Source organism: Zerene cesonia, chromosome 10 (assembly GCF_012273895.1).
Source record: "Zerene cesonia ecotype Mississippi chromosome 10, Zerene_cesonia_1.1, whole genome shotgun sequence".
Taxonomy (NCBI): Eukaryota; Metazoa; Arthropoda; class Insecta; order Lepidoptera; family Pieridae; genus Zerene; species Zerene cesonia.
In genome coordinates, this window is record NC_052111.1 from 6,331,579 (window position 1) to 6,347,325 (window position 15,747).

Here is a 15,747-nt window from a genome sequence, read left to right on the forward strand (position 1 = left end):
TAATTTTTCAAAACGGACCAGTAGTTCCTGAGATTAGCGCGTTCAAACAAACAAACACTACAGCTTTATAATATTAGTATAGTTACAAGATACATAGGTACCTATTTATATTTTTTTAGCATTTCTTTCTACTCCGTCCGCAGCGTTGCTCGAATGGTAAAAGCTAACAAACCGTAATTTTTATGTATAGCTGGTGGTTCGCCTTATGGTAAGCGATTAGCACCGCTCATGAACATGCATTCAAATTTATAAAGGAATGGACATTTTTTTTTTTTTATGTCATAGCGGGCAACTGAGCTAGTGGTTCGCCTGATGGTAAACGATCACCACCGCCCATGAACATTCGCAGAGGCTTAGACCTCTGAAAATGCGCTGCCCGCTTTTAAGGGATAAGGAATAAGGAAAGGATTGATGACTGGAAAGAAGGGATGGACTGGGAAGGGCTAGGAAAAGGAAATAGGCCTCCGGCTCCCCCATTCACCGTACGAAACACAATAGCAAGCTATTATTTCACGCCGGTTTTCTGTGGGGGGTGTGGTACTTCCCCGGTGCGAGCTGGCCTAATTCGTGCCGAAGCGTGCTCGACTACCACATCCAAAACTGGGACTGGGCATATATAGACAGTTATTGTGTTAAAATATATTTTCACAATATCATATACCGACATCGGTTCTATTGTTTTTGTCCAATGTATTTAAAGACACAAACAACAATGGTACTTATATTTACAAATGTTACGGACCAAACCTTAATGTAACACTTGATGCCTTATTGCATAATAAAAAATCATGAATGACTAGTTAGTCTTCATAAGATTAGTTAAAACTCTCGCTGGACATTTCATCAAACCACTCTTAAAACTATATCAAAACCAAACGTAAAACCTAATTAGCCACAACGGACTCCAGGTAGCAATATAGTTCTTATCACTCTAGGAATTAACCACATATTATCGTGAAAAACAGCGTTTGATAAGCATTAAGAAGAACATTTAATAAGGTGTGGATACCACTGACCAACATTAGGTGCCGACCGGCCGACAAGGAAACTCGTGTCCTTTCAACTAGCCAATTATAATTTGAAATAAATAGTGATTTTGTGGAAAATGAAGGGTTTAGTAACATTAAGTGCTATATTACTGCAATTGACTTGGTGCTATGGTATGTTCTTTTTGTTAGTTTTTAATTGAAAATACAGTTCCTATGTATAATGTATAGTTATATAAATATGCTATCCTTATTAATGGTTTAACTTTCTGGTTTATTTGACTACGTGAAAAAAAAAAAAACTTTTAAATGACATTAACTTAACTATTTTTAATAACGTCAAAATGTTGTTAAAACAATGTGTGTTATTAATTATTCTAATTAATTAAAACCGGAAGTCGCCGTCCTGACGTCGTTAACTGCTAAGGACCAAGTCTATGTGTATTGTGTACATAATAGAGCCTTCCTTATAAGAAAACGTTATGACAAAACAATTTGTATTTGCGAATGATTCGTAGTGTTTCGGAAAACCCGGTATGCTAATTGTAGTTATGTATTTACATTGTTAAAAAATACTGAGAAAACTTTAGAACTCGTATTTACTTAATTGTTTATGACTTAATTCTGTGGCTTCGGAATTATTTGAAACTGTTGTGCTAAATTGCACAAACGTTTTTACTAAAGTATGCACAAAAGAAATTTACTAAATAATACACGTAAATGAAAACAAACTTTGACTTTGTGACTTTGTAGTAATCCTGGCAAGCACATCAAAAGTTCACAAACGTAATAAAATAAATAACTTGACATATCTGATTATAAAATTCTATTTAAAGACGAAAAACGGAAAGCCAGTTAATATAAAATTTATTGAGATTCACCATGCATCATATATGTATTTAAAAATTGATATGTTTCGATCTTGTTATATTAAGAAATCTACAAAGTTAATTGAAAGCATAAATATTAAATATTAAATAGAGCCTGAGGCAAACAATATGTCACAATAAAGTTAAATGGATTTCTTTTCATATTTTCGCTAGCATTTATTGTAAGTTTGCCTATTTAACGTTGTTTTAAAAATAATCATAGTTATATATATTAGAACTTTAAATACTTCTTTGACAAAGAATTTTAATTGCAATTAAAAATATGTATTGGTTTTATGCAAAATATTGGTAGAATTAAATAATTTGAATTGAATTTGAAATGAGTAAACTACTAGGAAAATAAACTAACACAAAAAATTGTTTTCTAAATATTAATCATTTCGCACTGTTTTAAGAAATAGCAACGAAGGCGTATGAAACAAAATTTTGAGAGTTGTATTTATTGAACGAGTTAGTATTCTTGGACGTGGTGACAATGATCGGAATATTTGTTCAAATAACACTAACTGGTTTAAACTTAACATACATTACTTGGAGCGTTACATTCATAATGATTTTCTGAACTATGCTGTCATTTAATAATCTCTTACATTAAAAACTGTCAAAAAAAAAAAATTTTGTTTCCGATTTTGAATTATTATAAAGCTATTAATAACCAAAAATTGACTCACGTTCATATTATATATTCGAAATTCTGTTAATGAGTCCTAATTGCTAATGAAATATTAATTTATTTAGATTGAGTGAAAAAAATTAAAAATTAACTTTTTCATACATATTTTGAAGTCATTGTGTCATGAGACATGTATTCTATAACAGAAATACCGAAATCCTAGCTGTCATTTGGGTCGATACACAAAAGAGTGATATAAACGTCATTAACAAATTATTTTATTAATAATACTAGTCATTATGAAACTATCGCTTAAATGATGTTACCATTATGCTTTTGGAATCTTCCTTGAATTGAATCACATGTAAATTTAAAATTAGTTATTATGAATCTGTATCGTACACAAATAAAAAGCAAAAAGCAATTTAATAAGTTAATTTTCAACGCGTTGTTAACCGCTAAATATGTATCAAAAATTGGATATGAATACAGCGCTTAATTAGGCAAAAAATAGTGCACTTGTATATATATGAAATATTTTCAGTTTTAATTTCGGTCTCTTATTAATATCGTTATATCTCTAAAAAAAGAGGACGAAGCTTAGATTTATACACAGCCTATTTATGTAATTGTTTAAGAAGTATGAGTAAATAAACAATAACAAATATGCATTATGTCACTGACCTTATAAACAACTACGTATTATTTATTCAACTCTATCAATGTTCAATCTAAACTCTAGATTTCTTTTTTAAAACATGTTTTAACAGATGTCTATTGTTCATTTTCTATGAATATATTCTTGTATATTTTGATTGTTTACTAATTTTTAAATCGGCACGCACCTACTACGAACTACCTAGAACATTATTAAGCGAATAAGTTAATCTGTAATTATGTCTGTATGATATGACTACTTTTAGAAATTAAAAACTTTTTAACGAATTTTGAACGCGAAATTTAAATTTTGTTGGTATTACTAAAACATATTTCTCATATAAGAATTAATAACTAAATATGTATATATAGATATGTTTAGAAGATATGAATGAATGAATGAAATGATTAAGAATTCCTTATTGCGTACAAAAACACATAATATACAGGCGAACAAAAAACTTAAAACAATTAGCAAAAGGCGGCCTTATCGCTAAGTAGCGATCTCCACCAGGCAACCCTTACATATGTTGACGAGAATATAAGAAAAAATGTAATGCTTGGTAAATTTATCTTGCTGATAATTATGTAGATAAAAATCTAAACGTCTTAAGTAAAAACTTGACTCTGTATTTTTCTGTACCTATTTTCTGGCTACCAATTTGATGATAATAATCTTCCTAATGGGTAATTCCATGTAGCACTTAGCGCAGATGCGTCAATCATCGGAATGAAATTATATCATTAGTACTTGATACCTTTTCAAGGTCATTGCAATAACGTTAATTGTTTTGTCCCCAACTACTTATTAATCGTTCATATTAATTGACTGCGAAGGTGATTCAGGACACCAATTAGATGATTGTTAGATGTATAGATGTATAAAAAGGAAGTAAGAGTATCTACTCTTGCTAACTACATCATTATTTTGGACTTACTAACGACCCGCCCCGGCTTCGTACTGTAAGTTGTAACTATAATGTATACTAACATAGTAGCTGCACACCTCGTCTCCGCCCGGGTACTCATTTAATCGTAATTGAAATAATAATAGAACTATCCTAACTTTTAGGTTGGATCGATGGTGCGCAAATTTTATTAAAATCGGATGAGTAGTCTAGGAGTCCATCGCGGACAAACAACATGACACGTTATCTTCTTATATATAAAATTCTCGTGTCATAATGTTCGTTACCTTACTCCTCCGAAATGGTTGGACCGATTCAAATGAAATTTTGTGTGCATATCGGGTAGGTCTGAGAATCATCCAATATCAATTTTTTATAACTCTTAATGATAAGAATAAGACAGAACAGCGTTTGCCGGGTCAGCTAGTTTATATATATGTATATATATTATTAAAGCCTTCCTCTTGAACCGCTCTATTTATTTAAAAATAGCTTTAAAATTTCGGAGTTTCTAAAATCCAGGTACATAGGGATAGGCGTCGGGAAGTCTGTAATAAATTCGTTATAGTTAACTAAATTTAATCATTAAATATTTAGTCTGCAAAGTAGTGAGTCCTTTCTCTCAAATCTACTATAAATTACCGCATAGCAGAAAATGTTTCCTATTTATTCAATGAAAAGCGACCCTAAACCTCCATGTAACAGGTTGCTATTACGTGAGAAATAAATAATTCTAAACAGCAATAACCTTGATTTTCAGTCTTTTCTGGCTATTTGGAATAACAGTTAGTTCATTACGGTGTGTTTACCATGACGATTGTGTGTAACAATCAATCGGTCACAGCTCTGCTCTAATATTAAAATAAAATAATTATATGAGCCGTATCACTTTAATAAAAAGTAGCATTTGAAATCTGGCATTTTATCAAGCCTTGTTTATTAGTCATCAGTTGTTATCGCTTTAAATTATATCGTTGATTTATAAGCTTTTTGGGGGGCAATGCAGTGAGTTCTATGTTGTAAGAGAAAATTAATAAAACAAATATAATCACTAGTTATGGCACATGTTGCCATAATTACCTATGATCAGCGTAGATATAACACTCATATAATAATCCCATTTGAACTTTCATAGTGAAATACATATTATTAGGTGTAAAATATTATAGCTTGTAAGTAGTATAAATGTTAACTGATACACACTGAACAATATTCCTGTTTTTAATTATTGAAAAATACTGATTTTTATGAAACTTGCACAACAAGAATAAGTAATTATATCGGACTAGCTACGCCGAAAAGACGGGTAAAAGCGAGTATACTATAAGCGAGCTTAGCTATTCTACTATTCTAGAACACTAAGTATCATAATTTTTCCTCAACCTTCCCAGTCCATTCCTTCTTTCCAATCGTCTGTCCTATCCCTTACATCTTAAACGGGCACTGTATTCTGACTGCCTTTTTCTATGTTCATGGACGGTGGTGATTGCTTATCATCAGGTAATCAAAAAAAAAATTGTATGTGGTAATCGAGCACGCTTCGGCACGAATTGGGCCAGTTCGCACCGGGGAAGTACCACACCCCCACAGAAGACCGACGTGAAATAGCATTCTGCTGTGTTTCGTTCGGTGAGTGGGGGAGCCGGAGGCCCATATCCTTTTCCTTCCCCTTCCCAGTCCTTTCCTTTATTCCTCTCGCCTATCCTTTCTTAATCCCTTCCTAATTTAAAGTCGGCAATCCATTTGCAGAGGCGTAAGGTCTGTAATCGCCTTACGCCTCTACAAATGGGCGGTTGTAGCGCTTACCATCAGGCGTCCCACCAGCTCCATTACCGACTGTGACATAAAAAAAAAATCCGTCTGCTGAATTGCCCGCCAGGACATAAAATAAATGAATCAATAGATAATTACCTTTTCTTCTACAACTTTTAACATTTCTTTAATTTAACGACTATAACAGTACATTCATTAAAGATAGAATGGAGGGCATTAACCACGCCCACGTTTATGAATTTTTGCAAATTAAGAAACGTGATAAATGTCTTCATAAAACTTAAGCCGTAAATAAAATTATATCATTAAGTTTTTGCCGAAATACATTTAGAAAGCTTATCTTAATTCGCCTGCGGTGAAGTTTCAAAGAGTTTTTTTGTACCTATTAGTTTCTAGTGTAAATATGTAAACACATTTAATTAACTAACTTACGTAATCACTACATTGTAGTATTAATAATGTTAACAAAATTGCTTCTCGTTGTCTGTCCTTACGTATGCTTTGAACTTAAAAACCTACTACTATCAATAAAAACCATCACAAATGTTTATTGTAGAAAGTATAATTTTACTAAGATATTTTCCAAGATAAAATACAAAATATTTAAAACTAACGATAATATTATGCAAAATGCTTAATTTGAAAACATAAAATCGGAAATACCGTTGTCAATTATAACAATAGAAAATAGATACAAGCTAAAACTGTATTAAGAATCAATTTGAATAATATTTATTTTATGATTCGACCTACAAAATTTTAACAACAGAATTATGGTGTTCGGTTATCACATCTTAAGCAGTTTTATAATATTAATGTCATTAAATACATTCCATTATTTGAATATGTCTAAAAATCTCAGGGTTTAGAAAATTACAAATTCTCATTTATCATAAAAAAAATATTGTCTTAACGTTTAATTTTAAAGTATTCAAATGCTTATAAATAAAAATTTATTTCTCTCTCATTTACTTTTCTAGAGGAAAAAAACTCATAATATTTTTTAAAAAAGGTCATCGGGATAACGTTAGAGGGATTAAAATGCCAAAAGAATCACGACAGTCAGTTGAAAATACGCGGAGTTATCGAGTAACAAAATAAAACAGTCAAATTAAGAACCACATTCGTTTTTTGGGAAAGTCGGATAGTAATAACATATGCTAATAAAGACATCAATAAATCCTACTTATTAAATAATCACAGCATAGTTTATAGATGTCTGGTATCTGGTATCACAGTTAACTGTTAAGTTTTTTTTAAGTGGTAACGTTTTATAATTCTTCTAATCTATTGTTCTATTTTATCAGAGATCTCAGGTCAAGGACCTCTACAGAGCTAGCTTAAATAAATGCTAATTTAAATTGTTCGATTACATCTATATCATTAGAACGGGTGACTTTATTTATAAATATCGTCGCATTGCTATATCTTTATTTAATTGTTGTTGTTTCTCTTCTCTTACTCTTTTTGTTTACAACGTGGATATTCGAAGATAGTATGACATTTTAATGTATTTAATTAATATCTCCCAGGTAAACCATCGTTAAAAATATATACCCCCGTATATAATTTAGTCAAAGTCTGCCTAGTCGTTTTTACGTGACTGACGAACACGGCACATACAAACAGAAAAAGTTTTTACTATGTTACTGAACGACAATATTACTATAAGTGAAGAATGGGTTTCAATTATACGAAAGTTTCTGTCCTGTTCCTCAATATAAATAAATCTAAGAAGTATTAAAATGTAATATTTACTTTTGGAATATGGAACAAAAATATTAGAGAAGTCATATTTGTACTAAGGCATTTAGGTTTCATAGATTATCTACAAAATTTATTGCGCAATAAATTTAATAGCAACAGTTATTAGTCACAGTACAAACAAATGGTAGATCAAGAAAGCTATGGTCGATTTTCATGCAGTGCATTGAGTGATTTTCAATGTAGACAACGTGAGGTTAGAATTATCTTCAAAAGTCAATAGTTGAATTTAAAAAAGGTAACTTATTCTTTAAAGATTAAGACATAGATTATGTCGATATATTTTATAGAAATTGCGTATTTAATTAATGTCTTATGTTTCCGCTTCATCGCAAATTAATGTACAAATTATGTATAAAAATTACATGATAAATAATGCAAATATTGCATTCTTTTATTAATGATGTTCAAGATGATCTTGATCGGAATTCCCGATCAATTACGTTCACTTTGATGTAGTTTTTACTGCACATTGTACATACTATATAATTTACTTAAATATAATTTCTACACAAGCGACTAAGGAAGGTCAACATTGTTTACTTCATTTTTTGTCTTCTATTTTATTGTTGTATTGTGATTCTAGTTTCCATTTGATGTTTCCTTACAAATCGTATCCGTTTTAGTTTTTATATCAGAGATTGATTTGTTTGTTGATTTCACAGCTTTGGTTATTATATTGTCTATCTTGTTATGACTTATAGTCTTCATTTATTAGAATCGTGAGTACCTATGGTGCTAAGGATTATTTTCTTCTTGAACTTCATAATCTATCACCAAATTCAAAGTTTCATTCACCAGTTTCGATTCTATTATATTATTTTTTTTTAGGTTTTTAGATGTATCATTAAACACATCCACAACAACAAATATCAAAGGTCATTAAAGTTTAATGTGCTATTTTAAATAATCTATTGATATTTGTTTAAAGGGTATCCAGATCCTCGAGGGGTAGGTGCATACGCCTACCAAGACACAGCTGGGAATAGGTACGGCGGGACTTACGGGCTCGATGACAAAGGCGTCATAACCGACCCTTACACCGGCCCACTGCTAACAAACTTCGCCGACAACTATTTTCCAAATTATATTATACCGAACTACGATAATATTCTCCAAGAGTAAGAATTTTTATAACTGGCTAAGCTTCCGGTGGAGGTAAAGCATGAGCGGTGGAGGCTGTAGTAGGGGTTTTTTTTTATACTATTTTATATAATATTAGATTAGTTTTACATAATTATTGTTGTTAACTACTAAATATTCAATTGCGTAAACACATTAGACAATAATATAGAAAAAACACATACTACACATAATTATAGGTGATGGTACATTATCCAATTATGTAGTCATTAACTTGTGCATTATAATTTAGTATTAACATCCACATTGTCTGTAATTTATAGTAGAGTCAGAAGATTTATCCGCCCCGGGTTTTCGTTCAGGCCATTCCGTCCATTTCGAAGATTTGGAACCAGAAGGTATAATGTGTGACTTGGGTCGTGTAGCGTGTTGTGGATACTTCTAATAAAATGACTTGTATTTCTTACTAACCGGTTCTATTGTCTGTCGCTTACAACTCCGCAACTACTATTTCCCTTTGGGAGTGTTTGATGATGAGATGTGTGTTTGCAGGGTGATCGCTAATTTAGAGGCTCACAGGTTGGCATCGTACGCTCCGTTTAATGCGTTCGATATGACCGCGAACCACATTGGTGAATTTCCGAATTTCTCCAGGTTCCCACAGTACGGGCCACCGAATTTCTTTGGCTCTGGTGGTTTGCCCTTTGACATGTCTCAGCCGAACAGTGCTTTCGCTAGTGGCGTTGCTGGTCCTGGATTCAGCCACCAGATCGCCGCTATTAACCCGGAAAGTGACGTAAGTACGAGACGTATATATCCACCATATTAATATGACCAATGCAAAAAACGAAAATGCCTTTTTTCAATCAAAATAATATCCTTTCATGTATCAACACACAGGAAGGTGTCCTGTGTAATACAGATACTAAATCATCATGTCGAACTGACCGTAGTTCAATCAATAAAAACGTTAAATTGATTGGAAAACAAACACACTGATATTATCAGCGAATAACATTTATATTCACCGTGCGGTTAGGTCATGATCAAAAACATTACTGCCTGCACCTGACGTCATCTCTATTACTTATCTGAATCGTGTAGTACTGACAACAACAAATAAGTTATTTTGTTTTTTTTAAGCAGTCAATTCAAGAATCTGTGGACCTGATATGATTAGTTTAAGCTTTGATCTTTATAAGAGATTAAAGAAGACACGGTAGAAGTATTGTCACACCAAAAATCTCTTTTTTATGCTCAATTATGGTGAGCGTAAGCGACAGAGAAATAAATAAATATCTATTTACCTAATTCAATTCCACTCCAGTTTCCCATTTTAGTGAAAGCTTTTTAGTGAAACTCCAAAAAAATATACTATTCAACGTTCAACTTCTTCGGAAGTTAGTAAATTGAGTAAAATTATATTAATTAGTGATTTCCATGGCTTAGTTTTGAACTAGTAATCTGTATTCGTGTACATTTTTTTACATTAATCAATGCATATTTCTAGATCCATTAGTCCTGTATTATATAATTTAGTAGAAGTTGAATTACGTGATATTTATTTCTGTATCGGATTTCCGTAATTTGATAAGTATGACCGATGCGGTTCTCTAGACAATTAATTCAAACGTAAACAAAGCTTCATATACCATACATATAATTATAGTAATAACTAGTACGTATGCATAAAAGTGGTGCGTTTCACTCATAAAGTACTATCTAAACAGAATGTATGGTAGAAACTCTTCATCACGCCAAATGACATTGATAAGCTAAGGTCTTCATTAATTTAAATCAGTTATAAAAATATGATACTAGATAGCTAAAATAATATTCACCTGTTTTGTTTTTAATTGACGTCCTTCTTGAAGACGACAATTAATTGTCTCTTAATGTAAATGCATGAAGATGCTATATAAAAGCTGACATACTTATGTTTCAGCGTATGAAGAATGTGGAAATAACAAACCGTTTCAACGATGACCCTGGCAACAACAAATTCTATAGCGTGTCCAGCTCCTCCTATTCCTCATCAGCTAACCTCGGAGGTCAAGAATTGAATCACCGCGGAGCTGAAACTGTGGTCAACAACAACGGCAGGATTACCAAATACAGGGTCAATGCTTAAATCCTTACGGATCACATGACGGATGATTAAATATTTTTCGTAATCAATATTGTTTAATTTTACTTCAAACAGTACTTCGTTTTCCTTATTCGAAATTCTTTAACTATGTATTGACGTTTATATGAACACAAAATGAAACAAAACAAAATGCATAAATTACAATATTTTTGACCTGATAAGTTTTCTTTATTGTTATATAAAAAGTTCAGAATATTCATTCATTCATGCAGAGGACTGTATATACCAAAAAATAAATTATTATTTATGCTGCAAAACTTAATGAGATGAAGTAATTATTTACATCATAACTTTATATTCCAATATACTAGGCAACACATGTATTATGAAGCCACGATATTTACCACAGATACATAAAATATTTAATAGTGATTACCATCATGCAGTGACTATGATCGCATGCCCGTGTTTCGCTTCAAGGTTACAGATAGCATCATCTCGTTTTTACTACAAGTCATGAGAAGACTATTAGTTTAATTTCGCTAATTTACCATCTACCTTTGTCTTTTGAGTCGTGCTCTCACGAAGCCACGAATTTGTTTTTTGCACACATCCTCTGCCATTACTGAGTTCCCTGCACTTACGACAATAAAATTCCCGGACTCCGTCATCATTAGGTCTTCTGTTTATACTACGATAATCTGGTCTATTCCCTCTCGCGATATTATAGAAATCGTCTTGGTTCCAATAGTATACATTATTGTAGAATGTCGATGGTTTCCAGACAGGACTGAAAGCTGTGTTCGGGAAGAAATCGACTTCATCTCTAGAATTTTTGATAAATGTTCTTGGAGTTTGATTCTTGAGACGCGTATCGGGTGTGCGTATCGCAGTAGTTTCTACCGCTTTATAAGCTTTCACGATCGGGACCTCTCCGCTGTCAGTGTCTTTATGTGTATTCCCTCTTGATAGAAACAATGCTTCTTGATCGCCTAAAATTTTTATTAATTATTTTTCTTTATGTATAACACTGTTTGAAAAATTCTTTACCCTTCAGCAAATCAAATATAACGTCGTTAAATGTACAATATTCCATTTCAGGCGAACTTCGTATCTTTTGCGTATATTTATGAAAACTATTTTCCGTTACTTCAAATCAGCTAAATCTACATCCAAACAATAATTACGTGTTTTAATAAAAATTTATAGATACCTGATGTGTGTAAACCTCCTCTGTTGTTTTTGAGTTTCGTTGACACAACTATGGTGTGTTTAACTTCAACGTCTTCCTCTTCTTTACTGGACGTAGGAGAGTTCTCATCTTCAAAAACATCCACTTTTGTGGACACACAATGACACAATGCAACTAGAACTGAATAAAACTAGTTAAACGTAGAAAGCTGTTGAAATCTGCTTATTTGCTATTCAAGTTTACACATTTTTAAACGAATACCGTCCTGATTTTTTTTATGTTTGTTCGATGTATTTCGTTACTCTTACCTGATGCAGCGAAGTAAACTGACAAAATTTGCGTCATCTTCAATAAAGATTGGATGAGCATAAAGCTCGACACGCGTGTTTCCTCCATTATATATAAACAATACAAATTACTCTAAATGATGTCGCAGAGGAAGTTCAGCAATTACCAGTATATCTACAAGAAAATGACTAATTATGTCATTTAGTTGTAAATTTTGTTACAGGGTGATTTATATGTAGAAATTAACCTGAACAAATGAACTGTACTTATTTGTACAGTAAGACTCTGTTCCCGAAACAGGCAATATATTTTTTTCAGTTGTGCTACGAAAAGTTTAGATTTAATTAAATAAATACAATTCAATTCTTTCGGGTTAAAGCGAGGTTCAAATCCAAGGTGCAGGTTCTAGGTGAATTACGTGGATATGTGTGTATAGAAATGTTCTTATACATGTATATGTATGTTTTTGTACTAGGGTATTATAGATATCATTTACGACGGCAAATTTTTCGAGAAATATAATAATGGGATTGAAAAACGTCTAACGACTAAAACTAAACTTTGCTCTCAATACAATACTGACTGTCTAACATCAATATTTAGCTTACTTCTATTATAGTATTTCTTTTATCTGTGGTTGCAAGTGTCGGGCAAAAATTATTTTAATCGTTTGGTTAAAAAAGTCCTTAGTTTAGAAAAGATAAATAAATTGTCATAAATTTGCAATCATTCTATTTTTATGCTATATCAATGGTACAATCACATTGGAAATTCTCAAGACTTCTCCAGCTATAATTAAAAGAAAAGTAATATTCTTAAATAGGAATGTCAACGAAAAGTATAAGTGCTGCCATCTATGGATTTAAAGAGTTACTTTGTCAAACTACTCAACAAAATGTTACGTTGGTATGTCATACATCTAAAAATCTTCATTGGAATTAATACTGATAAACATTTATAGATGGCGCTGTTATCAATTTCTATAAGCAACTTTATTACAGTATCATTTTTCATTCCTATTATTTTTATGATACGAATGTAAAGTTTGCATATCATGTTTCTCAAACTGTAAACTTTCTTAATTAATTATGTTCAAATATTAACAAAATGTGCAACCATCAGGATGTCCTTCCCGTCCCTCATGGGACACTGATTTTTTTCTATACTACAAATTTTTATTACTAAAACCATAATGCGTACACGGAGGTATAATTAATAATCATAAAAAGTAATATATTTTTTTTAATGATAAAAAGATTTTCGCCCAACGTGGGGCTCGAACCCACGACCCTGAGATTAAGAGTCTCATGCTCTACCGACTGAGCTAGCCGGGCTGATACATCTGTTGTTGAAATTAGTATTAATATTTTAGTATAGCAATGGAAAAATATTTTTGTTTATATTTTATCTCTATCTATCTATATACATAAAATTCTCGTGTCACAGTTTTCGTTGCCATACTCCTCCGAAACGGCTTGACCGATTCCTCTGAAATTTGGTAAGCATATTAGGTAGGTCTGAGAATGGGCCAACATCTATTTTTTATCCCGATATTCCTACGGGATACGGACTTACGCGGGTGAAACCGCGGGGCGCAGCTAGTAATATATAAAATTCTCGTGTCACAGTTTTCGTTGCCATACTCCTCCGAAACGGTTTGACCGATTTTGTCGAAATTTTTTGTGCTTATCCGGTATCTATGAGAATCGGCCAACATCTGTTTTTCATACCCCTAAATGATAAGAGTAAGGCAGAACAGCGTTTGCCGGGTGCAGCTAGTATGCTATAAATTGCTACAATAATAATTTTAAACAAAAAACAAAACCGCCTTCAAATTGATGTAAATATTACGAATTGATTGGTACATACAAATATATGAAATAAATGGGCTAATACCGGAGGCACCAGCTCTCAAATAAAAAAATAATCATACAAAATGGTTCACCTAGCAAGAGTTATGAGCTAGGAGGAGGTTATTAACCTAAGTAAGTACTATAAATGATCATGTGGTCTATTGAAATACTTTTCTTATATAAACAATACACTACTTCTAGTTCTCCGTGTTAAATAGCATTGTAGTAGCCCTTCTGGCTGACATAGAGAATCACCACAAAAAAAGAAACTACTATTTCTAATGTAAGAGTTGAACGCGCTTCGGCAAGAATTGGCTCAGATCGCACCGGGGAAGGTGAACTCTTCTCACAGACACAGACTCCTCACAGAAGATCGGCGTGAAACAGTAGCCCGCTACAGTGTTTCGTTCGCTAACTGAGGGAGCCAGAGGCCCTTATTCTTGTCCTCACCCTTCCCTGTCCAATTCATATTTTCATCATCAATTCTACCCTTACCCTGTACCCCTTAAAGCACGCAGCACATTTGCCCCATCTCTGCAAATGGCCCGCTATTACATAAAAAAAGAGCGGGCAGCTTGCTGCAAAGCTTGTGGGTCGACTGATAGGCATCCCGTATCCTTTACTTCAGCCTTCCCATTCCACTCCTTTATATCTATTGCCAATCCTTTCCTTTTCTACCTTTATGTGGAAATAGGTTTCATAATTTATTGTCCGTAGGTATATTTACTTGTTTATGCAACTTTAGTTTATCTTGATTCTAGACACCTTTTACAGTTTAAAATAGACTAGCAGACAGCGGTGTAAAATTATAAGGTTGTGTACATAGATCGTGACGGCGATTTTATTCAAATAAGTATTTTTTTTTATTATACTCGTTTTTAATACTTGTGCCTTAATTATGTCTACTCAGTAACTACCTATGATCTTCAATATATTAATGTGCTTCTCATTAATATGCTATATAAATTTCTACCCTCCGGATTATGGATGGAAATTGATCAAGAAGCACGTGTGTGCGAGTGACGTTTATACATATATTATTTTGATTGACATCTGCCTGTTGCTTTTGTAATTTCATTCATGATGAAAACCCTTAAATTCATGGTAAGAACGGTAATAACTAATAAAGATGACCCTTGAAAATTACAGAGACAAATATTGTTACTGTTTCTTAATATCTGGCTAGTCGCCTATCGTTAAACGCTACAATTATAACCGCGGGCTGGAAAACAAACGACAAAGCTCAACAGTTTCAGAGGGTTTGTTGACAAGGGCATATTGCACACATATGAACCGGGTCTCAAAGAGTCAAAGCGCTCTCCTTTGGGACAACGCTCAAATGCTAGTTTTAAAGTTCTTTGCGAATACGAAACGATCTTATCTTTTTAAATTATTTGTTGTGAGGAAATAATACTTTTAAAGTGCCGTATCAGTTTTTGGCAATGAGTATATTATTAAATGGTGAATTTTTAAAAATATTTTTGCATAGATACAAATTTTGTTTTATTTCAATTTATTAGACCATATGTCCAGAGCTATTAGTATATGTTATCTGTGTACGAATTTTTTAATTATTATTATAAATGTTGTTACAAGGTCTATAACAACTACCATACATAAAGCTTTCTCTGATGTATATAGACTATGTAAA

The 15,747-nt window shown here is 32.5% G+C and overlaps 2 protein-coding genes and 1 non-coding gene across 6 annotated transcripts; 1 reads left to right on the forward strand and 2 right to left on the reverse strand.

The window, feature by feature from the left end:
- Positions 1 to 1,005: 1,005 nt before the first annotated feature.
- On the forward strand, positions 1,006 to 10,854 carry LOC119829703. Of its 4 annotated transcripts, none has more exons than XM_038352337.1 (4): positions 1,006 to 1,160; positions 8,523 to 8,712; positions 9,227 to 9,470; positions 10,620 to 10,854. In XM_038352337.1, exons 1-4 carry the CDS (start codon positions 1,106 to 1,108, stop codon positions 10,803 to 10,805), a joined length of 675 nt encoding a protein of 224 aa, XP_038208265.1. In that variant the 5' UTR covers positions 1,006 to 1,105; the 3' UTR covers positions 10,806 to 10,854. The 4 variants fall into 4 exon arrangements, with proteins under 4 accessions (XP_038208265.1, XP_038208266.1, XP_038208267.1 ...); XM_038352338.1 differs by having other exon boundaries at positions 9,329 to 9,470; XM_038352339.1 differs by having other exon boundaries at positions 8,523 to 8,580.
- Positions 10,855 to 10,978: 124 nt separating this feature from the next.
- LOC119829384 lies at positions 10,979 to 12,300 on the reverse strand. Its single transcript, XM_038351854.1, has 3 exons — positions 12,264 to 12,300; positions 11,977 to 12,135; positions 10,979 to 11,755 (listed from the first exon to the last, which is right to left on the reverse strand). The coding sequence occupies exons 1-3, from the start codon at positions 12,298 to 12,300 to the stop codon at positions 11,292 to 11,294; spliced, it is 660 nt and encodes a 219-aa protein (XP_038207782.1). The 3' UTR covers positions 10,979 to 11,291.
- Positions 12,301 to 13,504: 1,204 nt separating this feature from the next.
- On the reverse strand, positions 13,505 to 13,577 carry Trnak-cuu. The gene has a single exon. It is a non-coding gene; the product is annotated as a tRNA-Lys (tRNA).
- Positions 13,578 to 15,747: the final 2,170 nt, after the last annotated feature.

Bases quoted from the DNA above. Each gene is read 5' to 3' on its own strand.
- LOC119829384 (XM_038351854.1), bottom strand. From the start codon at position 12,300: ATGACGCAAATTTTGTCAGTTTACTTCGCTGCATCAG. The intron at 12,136-12,263 runs GTAAGAGTAACG...AGTTTTATTCAG, and splicing joins AGTTTACTTCGCTGCATCAG to TTCTAGTTGCATTGTGTCAT. The intron at 11,756-11,976 runs GTATCTATAAAT...TAAAAATTTTAG, and splicing joins AGGAGGTTTACACACATCAG to GCGATCAAGAAGCATTGTTT.
- LOC119829703 (XM_038352337.1), top strand. From the start codon at position 1,106: ATGAAGGGTTTAGTAACATTAAGTGCTATATTACTGCAATTGACTTGG. The intron at 8,713-9,226 runs GTAAGAATTTTT...GTGTGTTTGCAG, and splicing joins TACGATAATATTCTCCAAGA to GGTGATCGCTAATTTAGAGG. The intron at 9,471-10,619 runs GTAAGTACGAGA...CTTATGTTTCAG, and splicing joins CTATTAACCCGGAAAGTGAC to CGTATGAAGAATGTGGAAAT.